At 53.7% G+C, this 17,456-nt stretch overlaps 6 protein-coding genes across 6 annotated transcripts; 4 read left to right on the forward strand and 2 right to left on the reverse strand.

The window, feature by feature from the left end:
* Window positions 1-561: 561 nt before the first annotated feature.
* On the forward strand, window positions 562-2,243 carry AYL99_03021 (hypothetical protein; the record flags this gene model as incomplete). Its single annotated transcript, XM_018834537.1, has 4 exons — window positions 562-853; window positions 929-979; window positions 1,043-2,024; window positions 2,150-2,243. 4 exons carry the CDS (start codon window positions 562-564, stop codon window positions 2,241-2,243), a joined length of 1,419 nt encoding a protein of 472 aa, XP_018697161.1.
* A 3,328-nt stretch (window positions 2,244-5,571) lies between these two features.
* On the reverse strand, window positions 5,572-6,138 carry AYL99_03022 (hypothetical protein; the record flags this gene model as incomplete). The annotated part of the gene is made up of 1 exon (XM_018834538.1): window positions 5,572-6,138. The coding sequence occupies one exon, from the start codon at window positions 6,136-6,138 to the stop codon at window positions 5,572-5,574; it is 567 nt and encodes a 188-aa protein (XP_018697162.1).
* Window positions 6,139-6,729: 591 nt separating this feature from the next.
* Window positions 6,730-9,334, forward strand: AYL99_03023 (hypothetical protein; the record flags this gene model as incomplete). Its single annotated transcript, XM_018834539.1, has 6 exons — window positions 6,730-7,014; window positions 7,071-7,489; window positions 7,542-7,869; window positions 7,931-8,043; window positions 8,913-8,962; window positions 9,012-9,334. The coding sequence occupies 6 exons, from the start codon at window positions 6,730-6,732 to the stop codon at window positions 9,332-9,334; spliced, it is 1,518 nt and encodes a 505-aa protein (XP_018697163.1).
* Window positions 9,335-10,243: 909 nt separating this feature from the next.
* Window positions 10,244-11,604, forward strand: AYL99_03024 (hypothetical protein; the record flags this gene model as incomplete). Its single annotated transcript, XM_018834540.1, has 2 exons — window positions 10,244-10,670; window positions 10,730-11,604. The coding sequence occupies 2 exons, from the start codon at window positions 10,244-10,246 to the stop codon at window positions 11,602-11,604; spliced, it is 1,302 nt and encodes a 433-aa protein (XP_018697164.1).
* A 1,151-nt stretch (window positions 11,605-12,755) lies between these two features.
* On the forward strand, window positions 12,756-14,693 carry AYL99_03025 (hypothetical protein; the record flags this gene model as incomplete). Its single annotated transcript, XM_018834541.1, has 1 exon — window positions 12,756-14,693. One exon carries the CDS (start codon window positions 12,756-12,758, stop codon window positions 14,691-14,693), a length of 1,938 nt encoding a protein of 645 aa, XP_018697165.1.
* Window positions 14,694-16,441: 1,748 nt separating this feature from the next.
* AYL99_03026 (hypothetical protein) lies at window positions 16,442-17,206 on the reverse strand (the record flags this gene model as incomplete). The annotated part of the gene is made up of 1 exon (XM_018834542.1): window positions 16,442-17,206. One exon carries the CDS (start codon window positions 17,204-17,206, stop codon window positions 16,442-16,444), a length of 765 nt encoding a protein of 254 aa, XP_018697166.1.
* Window positions 17,207-17,456: the final 250 nt, after the last annotated feature.

Here is a 17,456-nt window from a genome sequence, read left to right on the forward strand (position 1 = left end):
TTATCAACGTCCAAGCGGCCGCGGTGCCCAATTGGCTCGTTGGCAATCTGGCATTTTGCTTTCGTATCTATAAAACGGCCTTCCAGCACACAGTACTCGGTACAAGATATCGGGCGGACCCCAGCAGCCTGGCTGGACGCAAACTTTACTGGTTTAGGGAGGTGGATAGGCGGCTGTGGACTGATAAGTCGATGCGGTTAGGTACTACCCCCCATGCACCAGGTATTCCTTGGTGTCGGTGGAGTGGCTCTTATCAACCTAGGGACATGGCCGGCATCTGATCCTTTGGTCTAGAATCGTGTCGTTGGTGGTTTTGTGCCCGGCCTGTGGGGACAGATATATAATGGCCATGTGGGATGAGCGATCGAACAATGCCCCTCTGCTGCTGGAGAAGTGGGATTTTTCTCTTCATTCTCGTCCCGGATCCTCCACCGCCTCCTTCGGGTTGTTCTTGAGCTGTGTTGTTGTTGTTTGTTGCTGCTGCTGTTGCTGTTGACCTCAGAGGTCGCCAACGAGAAAAAAGTGGTGAAGGACAAAAAGAACAAGACACTGGTCGCCAACATGGCTGCTACCTACGAGAAGACCCCGGCAGAGATCCACAGCGATGCCATCGGCACTCCTCACTCGGATGCCTCTCTACCCAGTGACAAAGAGGCGACGCTGGAGGCGCGCGAGATCTTCAAGGACGGCCACGAGGGCGTCAAGTTCCGCACCGTCAGCTGGCAACGTGCCACCATCATCTTCCTCAAGATCCAGTTCGCCATGAGCATCCTCGCCGTGCCGGGGGCATTGGCCACCTTGGGAGCCGTGGGGGGCGCCCTGTCCATCGTGGGCTGGGAGATCCTGAATACCTGTGAGTATTCCCCTCCCAGGCTATGTGTGTGACTGAAGGATGGGCTATCAGAAAACTAACCCCAGCGTGCAATAGACACGGCCGTCATCCTGGGCGACTTTCGCAACCGTCACCCTGAATGCCACAGTAAGTCCTTTCCACCCGGTGGCCAGTGAGGAACCATTCCCTCCTCTGACTCTCAACCCGCAGCACTCGCGGACATGTGTGGGCTCCTCTGGGGCCGCGTGGGCAAAGAGCTCGTCGGACTGCAAATCCTGGTTGCACAGGTACTCATCACGGCGGCGGGGATCGTGTCGTGCTCAACGGCCTTCAACGCCCTCTCCGAACATGGCGCCTGCACGGTGGTCTTCAGCTTCGTGTCGGCCGTGCTGATCACGGGCTTCTCGTCGGTGCGCACGTTCTCGCGGCTTGGGTGGTTGACGTGGCTGGGTTTCACGACCTTCTTCATCGCGGTGTTCATCTTCGTCGTCGCCGTGACGCAGCAGGACCGGCCGGCTGCGGCCCCACAGACGGGCGCCTTCGACCTGGGGTGGACGGCGGTGGCTCACCCGACGTTCGTGGCGGGCATCACGGCCAGCGCCAACATCTTCATCAGCGGCAGCGGCTCGCAGATGTACCTGCCCGTCATCTCCGAGATGCGCCGGCCCCGCGACTACCGCAAGGCCGCCATCGTGGCCGGCATCCTTGTCGGCGCCATGTACCTGACCTTCTCGCTGGTCATCTACCGGTGGTGCGGGCAGTGGCTGGCGACGCCGGCCTTCGGCAGCGCGGGGACGCTGTTCAAGAAGATCTCGTACGGCATCGCGCTGCCGGGCCTGGTCGTCGGCGTCGGCATCTACCAGCACGTCGCGGCCAAGCTGATCTTCGTGCGCGTGCTGCGCGATTCGCGCCATCTGCAGGCCAACACCGTCGCTCACTGGGCCACCTGGCTGGGCAGCAATCTGCTCCTCGGCGTGCTGGGTTTCATCATCGCCGAGGCCGTGCCCATCCTGAACTACCTGCTGGGTCTGGCCGGGTCGCTGTGCTTCGCACCCTTCAGCTTGATCTTCCCCGCCATGCTGTGGATGTACGACTACAAGACGTACGCGCGGGGCAGTGCCTCGCAGAAGGCCATCTACTGGTCACATATTCTGATTGTGCTGGTCGGACTCTTCATGGTGGTTGGTGGAACGTAAGTGACCAACTGGGTTTCCTGCTGAACCTTTTCCCAAGAAGCCCAATGCTGTGTCTGCTTCTCTTGGTTTTACTTTCAAAGTATTAGGGATCATTTACTAATAGCGGTGTGCTGTAATGCAGATACGGCGTTGCGGTATCTATCAAACAGGCCTTCGATGACGGACTAATCTCCAAAGTCTTCGACTGCGCCGACAACTCCGGGACCATCTCTTGAGGCTCAGCTCATTACGCCACTGTATCGCACCACATACACAATAGACAGGAGGAAGACCTGGTCACGAACAAGTTCACAGCTATCGGACGAAGAGAGTAGACAATTGACGGTTTTCCATATCTAGCCGACTTTGAAGGGACTACGAGAAGCGAAGCTCGCTCAATCTTTTGCGTCTCGTTTCTCAAATCCCCGTAGTGATGGCCGTGATCCAGCTCTCGAAAGTCTACACGTCCTAGGATGGAGTACAGATCGGTCTAAACACACACCGACCCGCCCCAGCCCATAGCAAAACGTAGAAGAAAAGAAGGAAAGAGGACGAGAACACCATCGCCACCACCGACCCTAACCCTGACCCTACCTTGTCTTCGTGCAGAGAGTCTAATCTCATCCATCAACTGAACTGAACTTGACTTGACTTGACCCAATTATCCGCGCGAGTATTGGCAAGTTCCAAAACTTCCAAATCGTAAAATCAGGAGACCAGGAGGAGGGCGTTAAGAACAAGGGAGGGAGGGAACCAAAAAAAAAAGGAGAACTTCAGCCTCGTCACGTGGAATGGATCCCTGGTTTTTCTTTCCTTTCTTTTCTCTGTAGGATATGTAACGTTACAACTGGTTAGTTATATATAATATATAGAGATCTGTTATGTACGTCGACGACAACACGCGTCTCCCACCTTCTGATCCTCCTCGTTTGTTTTGTCGTAAAGAAACAAAAAAGGGTTATATAAATGGCTTGCAGGGTGCCCGATGCCGGACAACCCATGGTTCGGAGGAGAAAAGCCCTGGCCAGTGCTCCGAGCGCTGTTGCTCTCTTTTCTCTTCTTCTACTTTTCCCCTGTCCCTGACCGAGATAGCTTCTCCGCTCTCCCGAAGCCAATACGTATACCAACCATGGAGCTATGTAGTTGGTGACTTGGAAGTCCCGTTGTGTTGTGGTTCTGAACGGTTCACGACAATGAAAGCTTTCTACCGAGGAGATGAATGCAGTTCATGTCATATTGTGAGTGGCCGTTTTGGGGCAGGCATTTGGCAATCTACTGCATCTGCCTGCTATGGGGCTATGTTCTCAAAGGATCCCTTTTAGCCGCTACCATGTCCTGTTCATGCAGCTCTTCTTCACAGGCTGCGTTCACAAAGAGGCCCATCCACAAGGCTGATAAACCACCCACAGGGAACAAGCTGGATAAAGCCGCGAGGCGAAGCAGCTGCACAGTAGGTGATTGCTGTAGACACCGGTCCGCCGAGCTCCAGTCGATCCCATGGAAGCGGCCGTATCTCATACCCGAGTGTCATTAAAACGATCTCGCTGCTGTGTCAGCCGAAACCCCCTCCCGCGACCATCAGGATATGAGCATACCGTAGAGCGAGAGTCGCCACGAGAGAAGGGGGCAGCCTTCGACCTACTTGCAGGACTTCAATGACCCGATCTCCCACGTCTTTCCATGGTCTGTTTGGACATCCAAATAAGCCGAGGGCTCGCCCGCTTCGTCCGAAATTCTCAGCACTCTGCATGCTTCTACCCCTTTTCCGCCTTCAGCATAATCACCAAGGTCGGTCAATCTGGCGAGTGTCTGATCCTCTCGCTCGTTATCATTTTGCCGAGTCGGCTGAGAGACAATGTTCCAGGCCTCGGTCAGGCTCTCTTGCATGGAGCCAGAGATTGTTCACTGATTGTAGGAAAACTTTGGAAGACTCGTGGTCATGAGCGATCCCAAACGCGACGAGAGGACTTGATCGGTTGCCGCACGGCCAAGTGACTGAGAATTCATCTCGTTCGCAGACGGTCTGGATGGCCATAACACCTTCGTTCGAACTCCATCCAGTCTTGGGGATGAGTATTTTTCGCGTCTCTTTATTCGGAAGCAAATATTCACATAGTCTTGTCAGTCTGAGACGGAGTTTGTCCAATTGAGGAATCAGGTAGCTCAGCGTCGTACAGAGGTGCACCGAGGCTGATCTGCGTCCATAGCACAGTGTATCGACTTCCAGATTTCGAACTGATTCTCCCAGAATGTGTTCAGGCGCACTACGACGTGGAGCGACGTGCTTCGTGAGTGACACGGAACGAGAAGGTTTGCAGGTTCGTCATGAGCGGAGCAATCTTGGATAACTGCCGCACAACACTCTCTCCTCGGAGACCTCTTTTGGCCGGATAAGGGACAAGCCCACGTGCGTAACAGGGATCGTCAGTTCCAACAGTCAGAGACTCGTCCGTAATTTATCGGGGCGCGGCGATTTGCACAATTTGACGAGCTGGGAATCGTTCCGCGAGACACTGGAGTATAAGATGGGCTCGATAATCAGTCGCCAATGCCAACCGGCCAACATGCACTTGAGGAGAGTCTTATCACGATCGATAGAAGGGGGGATGTTCTGTTGAGCATATACCGGAGGTGGTCGAGAGGAAAGTTCCTAAAGGTCCCTGATTGACTGGGGCATGTTGACATGAGAACAGGATGACTCTCGATCGACAGGGAAAGAATTTCATGTACGAACTGAGACTGGCATAGAACTGGGAAATTTTGCGTTGCACTCGCTGCCGTGGCGACGACTTGCCTCACAGCAATCTTGGGAGGGGAAGTGGTACCGCTGGGAAAAGCCATCTTAACGGACAGCCGAAGTCGATTGGCAAGGATGAATCTTGAGATTTGTGCTCCTGACAAGTGTGCGCTGGGTGTCAGAGCTGTGTACGGGTAGAAGGCGTAGCGCTCTTTGTGGCTTCGTCCGCCTGTCGGTGGAACTGGAATCTTCGAGTAGAAGCCTGATGATTCCTGCCGTTTTCTCCTGCCAGTTGCATCCGTGAACCGGGCGAACATCACATTCTCTTCCATGCAAGCCGTCTTCGGGGAAAAATCTCCCAAGAACGCCACAAGACCTCCCGGCCAAGCTGCCTGAAGTCGTTATTGCCCGTATCGCAAGGGCGGGCTAACTTCTGACAGCCTGCCTGGTTCTAGAGCGATCCCGAAGCGATTTAGAATTCCAGCAGTTTCATAGATGGACCTGGCTTAGTTGGCAGCTTGAGAAAGCTACACGCGGCCGCACAAGATTCCGTTTCGTTGTAGATATTATGCTCAAAAGGCAGGCGTCCATACTCACACAATGGTAATTGATCCTGCGGGTTATTGACCCAGCCGCTAGCCGCTAGGTCGGGGACAGGAGTACTCATAAGCCTCGTGCACGCAGCTTCGAAAGGCAATCGTGGATTCTGGATTCCTGCATTGCGAATAACACTGGATGCATTTCCAGGGGTTTCCAGAGGCATGTCCCCAAGATTCAATTCAGATGATCGCTTGCCGGCAGGGCGTCTGAGGTCGAGGGTCTGAAGTTCATGCTGGCCTCCTCTTGACAAACTCCGCCAGATCACTCCTAGTGACGACCCCCAATACGAACTTCCTCCCGCCGTCAGTGACGACAGCAAAATCTTGTTTTGCACCAGTTGCCAGCGGCCCAACGTCTTCAAAAAATCCTTCAAGTTCCCACAACTCGGTCTCCATTGTGACAACCTGGTATTTATTTCCTCCGCCCCGCTGAAATTTCACCATAGCCTTCGACACAGGGTCAGAGGGCTGGAGATGCCCGGACTCGAAGAGTTGCTTCAATTTCGAGATCGGGAGGTAGCCCAAAAGGGAGCGAGTATTGTCGGACAGGACCGTCAAGTGCGAATAGTCATGGGATGAAGCTGAGAGCATAGCGGAGGCAAGTGACGTGCTTGGTGAAGTAGACAGTGCAGGAGGGAGGTCTAGGTCAGCCACCGTGGCACCTCGATATTTGTCTGCCCACATCGACAATTTGGCAGCATGTTGGTCTTCATCAGGAGGAAGTCCGTTGGGCTGAGGGACGACCGTTGGGCCCAAAGGCACGCCCTGCTCGAGAAGAGACTGAGAATGATCCATGGGTTATTTCGGTGTCCAGTAAGAGAGAGAGAGAGAGAATATTGCAAATTACAGCTAGCTGTTGTTAGAAAAGGCTATCATGGTCGAGTCGTAGGCTAGAGACGTTGGCCGTTCAACACATGGAGTAACCAGCAAATCTGTGCCTCAATTATTTTGCTGGATCTCGTGATATTTGCGGCTGGATATCTCTGTGGGCAGCCGTAGCAGTGACGTACTGCTACTCGGACGGGGGGGAATTCCCAAAGCCCACCTTCCCCAGGCCCGCAAGAGACCGACCAGTGGACGTCGGAGCTGGCAAGCTGTGACGATAGCAAGCACCACTGACGCCCAGCTTGGCCCCCCTTCGCTCCCGCATGCAATTGCTCGCTTCCTCGAACTGGCCTGCTCTCTCTTCACCTCATCGACTTTTTTTATCGTCACTCGTCGCTCATTTGCACGATACCTAGCATCCATCTGCCGCAGTCGATTCACCGATCCAGACTCGAGGTATTTCCCCAGCTCACTCACCATCCCTTCGTCCTGTCTCACCAATAGCTCGTTCAACCTGCTCAATTGGACTCCCCGGAGATAAGCTGATCAGTACACAGCACCATGGTCGGGCTCTTCCCTAACTCGACGGCTTTGTGCCAGGCATTCACACCCACCTCCCCATACTACAAGCCTGCCCCTAAACCTACCGAGAACCTCGAAAAGCGCCGCGTCTTCTCCTCTTGGAGTGCGGCCGAGTCCGCCAAAGACAAGGCGGTTGAACTGAGCGAAGCTGCTCAGAAAGAATATGAGAAGGCCAGCGCAAAGGCCCAGGCCAAAGTCGGGGGCATCGAGCTCTATTCTGCCAAGTACTATGCCGCATGTACCGTGGGAGGTATCCTGGCATGCGTATGTTGATGGTCTTGTTCACCCTACAGTGCTTTCGGAGTTAACCAACAGCATAGGGTACCACTCACGCCGCTGTCACTCCTCTCGATCTCGTCAAATGTCGTCGTCAGGTCGACCCCAAGCTTTACAAGGGCAATTTCCAGGCCTGGGGTACCATCGCCAGGACCGAGGGTTTCCGGGGTATTTTCACTGGTTTCGGCCCAACCTTCTTCGGCTATTCGGTGCAAGGCGCTGGCAAATATGGCTTCTATGAATACTTCAAACATCTGTACTCCGAGCTCGCCGGTGAGGAGAATGCTCAGAGATACAAGACCACACTCTACCTGACTGCCTCTGCGTCGGCCGAATTCATCGCCGACGTGGGTCTTTGCCCGTTCGAGGCCGTCAAGGTCCGCATGCAGACCACCATACCGCCTGCATATTCCGGCACCATGAATGGACTGTCCACCATCACCGGCAAAGAAGGAATCGGCGGGTAGGTCCCATCTCCAAGGATTCCAATGTCAAGTCATGCTGACAGCTTCAAGCTTGTACAAGGGTCTCTATCCTCTCTGGGGCCGACAGATCCCATATACCATGATGAAGTTTGCCTCTTTCGAAAACATCGTTGCCGCCATCTACAACTACCTCCCCGGCAGCAAGTCAGATTACGGCAAGGGTGCCCAGACTGGTGTGGCCTTTGTCGGTGGTTATCTCGCTGGTATTCTCTGCGCGATTGTGTCGCACCCTGCGGATGTCATGGTCAGCAAGCTCAACGCCGAACGTGCTCCGGGCGAGAGCTTCGGCGGTGCCATGAGCCGCATCTACTCCAAGATCGGATTCTCGGGTCTCTGGAACGGTCTTCCCGTCAGAATTGTAAGTTGGCAGCACCTGACCGCAGAGGTGAGACCGACGGCTAACGCTCTGAACCCTTTAGGTCATGATTGGAACACTGACCGGCTTGCAATGGATGATCTACGACTCGTTCAAGATCTTCATGGGCCTGCCAACCACTGGGGGGGCCCCAGAGAAGAAGGAGACCGCGAAGATGTAGAAAGTGGCCACCAGGTCAAGACGACACGAGAAAGAGGAAGGGGATAACTTGCCAGAGCAGGGCGGCGGTTAAAGAAATTACTGTACATGAATGACACCGGGCACTGGCTTGCAAGAATGGGACATTTGATAGCTCAACGATGAATTTAGTACCACGAGGCGATGAACAAGTCTGTGTGATAAGCCTTGGAGAAACGTGCCCCGTGCCGTACTCCGGACTCGGTAGTGTCTGCATACTATTTGGCAGTAGTAGGAGGACGACGGGGTGAATGGGTGGCTGGGATTGGCCATTGATAGCGCGAGGCTGGGCAGAAGAACTTAGCGAATCTTGGCCCACGTCAAAAGGTGAAAAGGAAACTTGATCCTGTGGACGTCATGTTGAGCAAACCGACACAGCCAAAAAAACGGCGGCTCTGGGCGCTGGGCGCTGGGCGCTGGGTGAGAGTCACACCATTTGCAGTTTGTCTTTGTCAGGTGTAATTGTCATGGCATTTCTTGGTTTGCGCGGATAGCACCGAGTACCTCTGCCCATATCAACAACCCGCCGGCTCACTCTCGTTCACTTTCTGTTCCTCCTCCAGTTCCCCAAGTCACCAGCCCTACTCAACCTGCACAACTTGACAAACCTTACGAAATACAGCCCAATTTGCACCCCTGAAACCCATCCATCTCACTGTACATCACTGCAGTAAGTGAACTCTCTCTCTCTCACCTGTCCACACCCAGCCTTACCTCAGGCTTGTGGGGCCGTCTCCCAGTTTGTCTTGTGCATTGACAAATTTAAACCACAACGCCATCCACAAACCCGGCGCTTTTACGCAATCTTAATGACAGGGACATGGGAAACCGCCAGCTAACTTTGCCAGACCCCCAGACTCCACCGCGCACATGGCCAACGTCTCTCACGGTCGTGGAGGTAGGTTGAGCACCCCTCGATGCCAGGCTGCCCTGCTCACGTCCTTCAGGTGCAGCAAACATTGGTCCCGATAGCCTGGCCTACGCCGATGGAGGGATAGTGCGAGAAGGTCCAGTCGGTGACCAGGGCGACGGACCATACTCAGCTGGTCGTGGTGGTGTAGGAAATATCGAGCACGATGCGAAACCAACGTCAGCAACACCACACGATACGGATGTTGTTCCTGAGACGGCCACCCGTATCGCCAAAGTAGAATCTCACCACGTTGGACGAGGAGGGGCAGGGAATGAGCAACATATCCACGAGAAGAAGCAGGATAGCCTGCTGGACAAGATCAAGGGATTCTTTGGGTCTCCATCGGTCAAGAAGTAAAAATGGCATGGCTGGTGGAGAGGAGTTAGCAGGCAACCGTCGGCGCTGCGAACGACGAATGATGATACCCTCATATGCTGGTTTCTCCAGGCGTTGTCGATCTACAACACAAGCTTTGAGTGCGAATGGATAGAGAATCTTACAGTAGACAAAGCAACTCAATAGGGTGGTACCATCCTGCATGAATGAGTCACATGCGCGTCTTTCATGCTGAATAAGAAAAACACGACCACACACCATTATCGATCCACCGCGCTCAATTCCCCCCGAGCCCCCTAATGGCATGGGGATCCGGCAAAATGATTGGGTCACGTCGCGTGCCAAAAATGCGCTCTCGCAGTGACCACATCATAACATTCTTTGTTCACAACTGAGGGGTCCTTTTACCCACCAACCTGTTCGTGGTTGGCTGAACCATAGGGAAAGCCTGGGTGGAGGCGTACAATAGCGGCCTGCACAGCACAACAAAAAGCTGTCGCCCGCCAGTTTTGTGCAACCCCAGCCCCGACCTTGTACGGAGCACGTCTCCTCCTGTTGCTATTATTCCTGATTCTCTTTGCTACAATATTGCCAAAACCACAGCCACTGGCCTTGTGTTTCACGATCCTCGTCGAGTGAGGTGTCAAGGCGGCGAGTCATTGTCGTGACTGTGCAGACGCCGTCGCTGCTGTTCTTACGTTCACTTGAGGAGCGCTCCGAAGCCATTTGAACCCTCCTCCACCTTCATTGTTGAACCACCACCGACCATGAGCCTCTGATCGCCTTTGGTATCGAACCCTGTCGAAACTCACCACGTTTCGGAAACATCTCCGCTTGCCACGACGCGCGCCGGATTATACGCAACCCGCAACCCGCGACTCATCGCTCCTGATCCCGTTACCCCTGCTTTCCTTCAGTCGTGTTCGCAATATGGCCTCTGCTTTGGAATCGGCCGAGCCAATGTCTCCCGTTTCCATTTCTGAGACCGGGAACCAGAGTGGGAGCGAGACAGATGGATTTTCTACAAGCTCCGAGGAGACAGGAGCCCCGACATCGAGCCGGGTCATCGGGCGCAAGCGAAAGGCGGGGGAAATGGAAGGTGACTGCGACACGGCCACCCAAGAAACAAGCCGGGGTTCCGGAGTCATAAGCGAGGGGCATGACCAAGACGCAGGCGCTGCCTACGGGTTCACTGTGACTTGCCCCATCTCGTGGAGACAGAGACAGACAATTAAAAGTGACAGCGGGCACCAACTATACGTGGACCACCCTCTTGGACTGAAGTCCCTCCGTATTGAATTTCTCGTGGAACCGGGCGCGAAGTGGACTCGCTTATCAAGGTTCAAGAGTGGTGTGTGTGAGTATTGACCAACCCAACAGCCATGATCTGTTCTGACGCGATCCTTACGCATCTAGATGCGAACGGTGCTACTGATTACACTTTCTGTGTCAACGACTACGTGCTTGTCAATCGCCACACGCCTCCGCGACGGCCACTTCCAGAGGGTGTAACAGACGAGGAGGAACTTCAATGGCTGAAGGACAATTTCTGGGTGGCGCTTATAGCTGGCTTCCATTCCCTAGAGCGCAAAACGGCCTTCGTCCGGCTGTGGTGGCTTTACTGGCCAGAGGAGCTACCCATGGGGCGGCAACCATATCATGGCCGAAGAGAACTGTTGATGAGCAATAAGGCCGACATCGTCGAGATGACGACAATCTCAAACCTCGCCTCCGTCTGCCGGTGGGAGGAAAGGGATGAGAGGGAAATCGGATTACTGAATGCAGAGCTGTTCTGGCGCCAAACTTACAATCTCAACGTGCAACAGCGCAGCTTGAGAGCACTCAGTAAGCTCAAACGACACTGTGTCTGCAAGGGCTACGACAACCCCGATCGGGAGATGTACGTGTGCTCCGGCTGCGGCTTAGGCAACCACGAGGCTTGCCTAATTGCCGCCATGGAACAGAGGGCATGGCAACGATTCAAAGAGGGGACGCTCACCCATGAGAATCCCGAGGAGCATGACTCTTCAAACCAGAAGACACGAAAGCCCTCGAATGGCGCGAAACCTTGGGCAGGCAAATTGGAAGGCAAGATCTCGCGAACTCAAAGGTTCGCAGTTGACATCCAATCTACGGATTACGCAGTTGAACTATATCATCATGCTGCCACCATCCAGCAGCTTGTACCACAAAGCAAGCAGAGTGCTAACGGTCCGTTCCAACCCGTGGTCTGGAATATGAATTTGGATTGTCTGCGATGCGGCGCACCGTTGAATGAACGGCCTGTATGAAACCGGCTGGAGATGCGTATGCGCGCGCGCGTGTCGGGTACCTCGATTTCCCCGAAGATATTCCTTGCGGCTGAATTTAGATGGCATATTTGATCCGATATCGGGCGATTTTTACCAGGATTTTAGGAGCATAAGGTGGTTTGGAGTTGCCTGACGTTGTCACAGAGTTTGAGCTTGGAGCTTGAACAGGGATATCCTGTTGTCTCAAAAGAGAGGCTGAGGATGATGAGACGAAACTTCAGCAGCGCAGCCATGTAACAGATTTATTGAGTCTGAGAACGGCCGAAAAACATTACGTTGGTGCCAGGCTTGCCAGTACGAGCTGTTCCAGGAGTCCCCCCGTGGTGGTTGCAATGATGATGGTGGTCAGGAATGAGTGAGGGTCAAAGCGAGGTCACATGACGCGGGACCGGCACCATGGAGAGCCGAGTAGATTTTTGTATTATTCCATACTCCTTTCCTTTCTGCCTGCTTTGCATGTACGAAGCGACTGTGCGAGAATCCTTCGCCCTTCTCCACATGACAGCGACGGTTTTGATTTGACACGGGCGGCCCCTCCGCATTTAATATCCTTACCTAATGGTTGACGAAACGCACCTCCGTAAATCGCTCTCCCACAGCTCATCCCATACGAGTACGCGGCATGCCCCAGCCATCGTCACGACGCCCTCTCCTCCCGTCATCGATCCGCTCTTGCCCCCATCGAACGTCCACCCCTCTCCAGATCCCGTATTCGGCTCGGCATCGCCATTCGGGCCCGATCTGTCTCTTTGTTCGAGGCCAAAGGCGCCGGGCATTGGGCTGTTCTCCATCATGGCGTATTTTCACCACCGTCGCCCGCCATTCTTTGATTGTAAACCAAATATTCTGTTATCCTTCCAACTGCCTGGTCACCATGCGCAGGAGCTAGCCACTCGGGGCCTCTGGTATTGTTTGTCGGCTTGACAAGGCGCCCTCTTTTCTCTCGGTGGCCCGGACACACGGCCTGAACCGTGGAGTACAAGAGTATCACATACAAATATTGACCCGTTACTCACCACTACCGTTTCGCCTCAGTCGACATATTTCCCAGAGATCGACCAATTCACGACCCTTACCTTTCATGAGGACTGCGCACCTCGCAATCAATATTGTTACCTTTTAAAATCAATATGCCGTCAGACCCCGAGCAGAGAGTCGAGGCAGCGACCGAATATGTCGCGCCCGAAAGTACTGCACCGCCAGGCGCAATCAAATCTCCAGAGGGAGCTGCTGCACCGGATGGTGCGCCTTCATCTGCATCTTCCAGTAACCCGGCATCAGAGAAGTTGCCTGACCAGGCAAATGATGTCGTCGTGGAAACGCCGCAAGATAATGCATCACCGACCGAAGAGAATGCCCTGGAAAAGCCCACGCTGGACAGAACAAAATCCAGAGCCTCCGATTTTTCCAAAAGCCGAACTATTATCATCATGTTCTCTCTGTGCATGGCCTTGTTCCTGGCAGCTCTAGACGTCACCATCATCACGACAGCTTTACCCACCATTGCTCAACATTTCCAGGCCTCGGCTTCGGATTATACCTGGGTTGGTAGTGCCTATCTACTCGCAAACGCCGCAAGTGTCCCCTTATGGGGCAAACTCTCGGACATCTGGGGTCGCAAACCTATCATTACGCTGGCCAATGGAGTTTTCATGGCCGGAAGTCTAATAGCCGCTTTGAGCAACTCAATCGGTCTCCTTATCGGGGGACGGGTGATTCAGGGCGTTGGCGGAGGTGGTCTTATAACACTGGTCTACATCTGCATCAGCGACCTATTCAGCATGAGAGAAAGACCGAAGTACTTTGGTATCTTGGGCATGGTATGGGCCATTGCTTCGGGAGTCGGTCCGGTTGTGGGCGGCGCTTTCACCGAGGGTGTCTCATGGAGATGGTGTTTTTACATCAACTTGCCATTAGATGGCCTGTCCTTGATCCTGCTCACGTTCTTCCTCAAGCTGGACACTCCCAAGACACCCTTCTGGGCCGGAGTCAAGGCCATCGACTGGGTTGGCGTCGTCACGATTGTGGGTGGAGTTGTCATGTTCCTGTTTGGCATGACCTCGGGAGGCACAACGAGGCCCTGGGACAGTGCGTATACCTTGTGCCTCATCATCTTCGGCATCATCACCATTGCCCTGTTCTTCCTGAACGAGTGGAAGCTGGCGAAATACCCGGTCATCCCACTTCGACTCTTCAAAAATCGGTCTAATCTCGCAGCACTGGGTGTCTGCTTCATCCACGGTTTCGTCTTCATCGCCGGGAGCTACTATCTCCCGTTCTACTTTCAGACCGTGATTGGCGCTTCCCCGCTCCTCTCCGGGGTGTATCTTCTGACAATGGTCCTCACGTTGTCCTTTGTCTCGACCTGTACCGGGCTTTATGTCAAGAAAACAGGACGATTCCGAGACCCCATCTGGTTTGGCCTCTGCGTCATGACTCTTGGGTACGGATTGTTCATCGATCTGCCATCCAGCCCGGATTGGGCCAAGATCATCATATATCAGATCATTGCAGGTATCGGCGTGGGTCCCAACTTCCAGTCTCCATTGATTGCGTTACAGGCCCACATCAAGGGCCACGATATGGCAGTCGCGACGGCGACTTTTGGCTTCATTCGCAACCTCTCCACCTCGATCTCGGTGGTGTTGGGCGGCGTCGTCTTCACCAACGAACTCTCCAAGAAGTATGACGGCCTGGTCCCCGTGATAGGATCAGAGCGCGCGAGGCTTCTGACTTCCTCCTCCTTCGGCGCCACCACCTCCATCGTGCGCAAGCTTCATGGACCAGCTCGCCACGCCGTCGACAAAGCATACACCGACTCATTGAGGACGATGTGGATCTTCTACACTTGCTTCGCAGCGTTTGGGATCGTGGTGAGCCTGTTCATCAAGAAGAAGGAGCTCAGCACCACGCACGAGAAGGCCAAAACGGGGATCGAAGAACAAGAAAGGGTGAGACAGGAGATATTGCGCGAGAAGGAAGAGAAGCAACGAAGTAGGAGAGGCACTTTAGAAAAGGATGTCGAAAAAGCCATGACAGCGGGAACGGGAGATAGGCAGCAAGGGTGAGAAAACATACAAAGCCGCTGCACAAACTCAGCTGGGAGGAGAAGATTGCATTTGACAGCGGAAACCTTGGTCTTTTTCTTTGGTCTATTCGAGCTCGTTTGGAAAACTTCAGACGGACATAGCAGGCGGGGCGTTGTCTTTTCCTCGGATAACTACTGTACGTCCTTTTATACACAGCTACCTATGTATCCCCCCTCGACAGCCAGGGTATGTTTGCTTCCTGGTTGACCAACGACTAACAGAACCGATGGTCTATGGCGCAAGGATTTGAACAAATTTCCTCCCCGCTCCGCCCGCTCCTCCTCCTCCCCCAATAAAACATGAATCTACTCTCTCTCTCTCTCTCTCTCTCTCTCGTTTCCTGCCGCAGAATCCCGAGATATACGAGAGCGAGCCAGCGAAATGCCTCCATTCAGCTCCGTTATTTTTTCTGCCTGCCACTCCTTCGCCATCACAGTAGTCCAGATTTTGGGCGAAGATGTACTCCTCCTCCTCCTCCTCCTCCTCCTCCTCCTCCTCCTCCTTTCCTGCGCTGCATTTACAGGGAGGAGGGAGGGAGGGAGGACGTCTGAAAGAAAAGAAAAAAGAGAGAGAGAGAGAAAAAGACTCCTCCGGAAGGGGTCAGGGCCGTGTCTCTGCTCTGTGTTGGAGGTGTAGAGTAGAGTAGGCATAATAGAAGACAAGATAGATTTGTCTGTCTGTCTGTCTGTCTGTCTGTCTGTCTGTCTGTCAAGCACCAGAGAACAGCCGCTCGATGTAAAAATGATATGGTATGGTATGGTATGGGATTGCCCGGAACGGGGATGAAAGGATATGTATGTATGATATCAGAGGTATAGATAGGTAGGTATCATGTGTTTCCGTGAGAAACCCATATATACATACATATACATACATACATACAGTATGGTGGTGGTGATAGTTAGGTTGACGTGGGATAGAATTGACATCCTGTACTGGACTGGACATACAAATACTAGATGAATGAGAAAGGAGGAAAGGAGGATGAAAAAGAAAGAGGAGAAGAAAAGAAGAGGTATTCAGTAATTCAGATCTGATCAGGACCACGCGTTCTGAGTATTTATCCCTTGTAACTTTCATTCTCTAATCCACCTGGTTTGACCCGGCGTCTTTTGTATGCTCCAAATTTCGAGGATTGGAGGGGACAATCTGAATAGCTGAACCGTGGTAGACTGTTCACACTATGTGAAACCCACTATTCCCCCTTCAAGCACTCCCCCTTGCCTTTTTGCGCTCTGTTTACCTTTGGGCGACGAGAGTCGGTCCACGGCGGTGAAACTCATTCGAGACAAGCAGGAGGATAGGAAGCGATTGAGCTCCGTGGGTTCTCCTTGACCATTCGAACAGCCCATTTGCGAGCTCGTTCGGTGTCTGTAGGCGGTCAGAAAGACTAGAGCTCCAGCAAAATTCTTCGACCTGCCAGTCAGAAAGGGCGATGAGGCGTTCATCATATCGAAGAAGGTTTGAGCTCTGCTTCAGTCTTTCACAATACCCAATTCCGGGCGTCGATGGCCCGGATCAAGGGCTCCCTTTGCTGGCTGGTTCTGTCGGCGATGCCCATAGGGTGTATTGATCCGATCAAGTGAAAGTTAGCGCAGCTCCTCCATCTAATGGAAGATTGTCCTGGCCCGCCTGATGGACAAGGGAATGCTGATAGTGGGGAGAAGCGAGGCAGAAATTACCAATGCTCCTTTCGAGTATGGCAGATGCGCTCTCTCTTTTCCTGATCACCTTCTGTCCCGTTTGCTTCGCCATCGTCCTGCTTTCCCACCTCTGCCGCCCTTCCAACCGTAGTCTTTGCGCGATTCTTCGTCCCTTCTTTCCAAGTCCGCGGCCCTTTCTCTTCTGTGTGCATCTGCTTCCCTCTCTGCTGCCGCCGCTGCCGCCGCGGCCGGGCCGCTTTTCAGATGAACCCCAAATTTGCACTCCCTCCCGTCTGGACAGAACCCTGCCAGATAGAATTCGCACAATTTCCTCCTGACGTGTCGATTCGGACATCTAGGACCCTTCTCACAGAATCCTTTGTTATAATCTTCACACATAGGCAACTTTGAGCCCTCTTTGACATGTACGTAGAGGCACTCGTCGCCGTTCTGGCAGTACCCGTTCTGGTTGTAAAACTGGCATTCGCTCATCTTTCGCAGGTTGTATTCATGCAAGTAATCGCAGGCGTCGCCCTTTTTGCAGAGGCCCTTGAGCCAATGTTTGCAGACATAGTTATCGTTGGCGTGGCGAACGTAGTGGTGTTGCTGGGAATGGGGTGCCAGTGCTTGGGTGGGAGTTGGATGTCGGTCGGGACATCGACGCCCGCGCGGACAATGGCCGGTTTTGGCGAAATCAGGGCAGACAGGGACGGTAGAGGCGAGGGCGGCGAGACCGTTGCTGCGGAGGAAGGGGGTGAAGCTGAAGTTGTAGGTCGGTTGAGACGGACTGGCGGTCTTAGAGAGGGTCGCTTCCTGTACAGAGGGCGTGTACGAGGCCACCGACGCCATGACTGATGCTGAGGGGGTTCACTCGAGGAGAGAGTGCACTGGGAGACACAGAGACACACGTAAATCTGAATAACACAAGTACACAGAGGAGATGGTGGTGATGGTATCTTCTGGCAGCCTCACGTGCAGTTCCGAAGTATTACCGAACTTGACCTGCGTCTCCTGCGCGTCCCTCCTGCGCCTTTGTCTCCCTTCGAGATTCATTCCACCATCATCCTCTACAATAGTGTTGTGATCACAGGCTCGACCA

Source organism: Fonsecaea erecta, assembly GCF_001651985.1.
Source record: "Fonsecaea erecta strain CBS 125763 chromosome Unknown Scaff2, whole genome shotgun sequence".
Classification (NCBI taxonomy): domain Eukaryota; kingdom Fungi; phylum Ascomycota; class Eurotiomycetes; order Chaetothyriales; family Herpotrichiellaceae; genus Fonsecaea; species Fonsecaea erecta.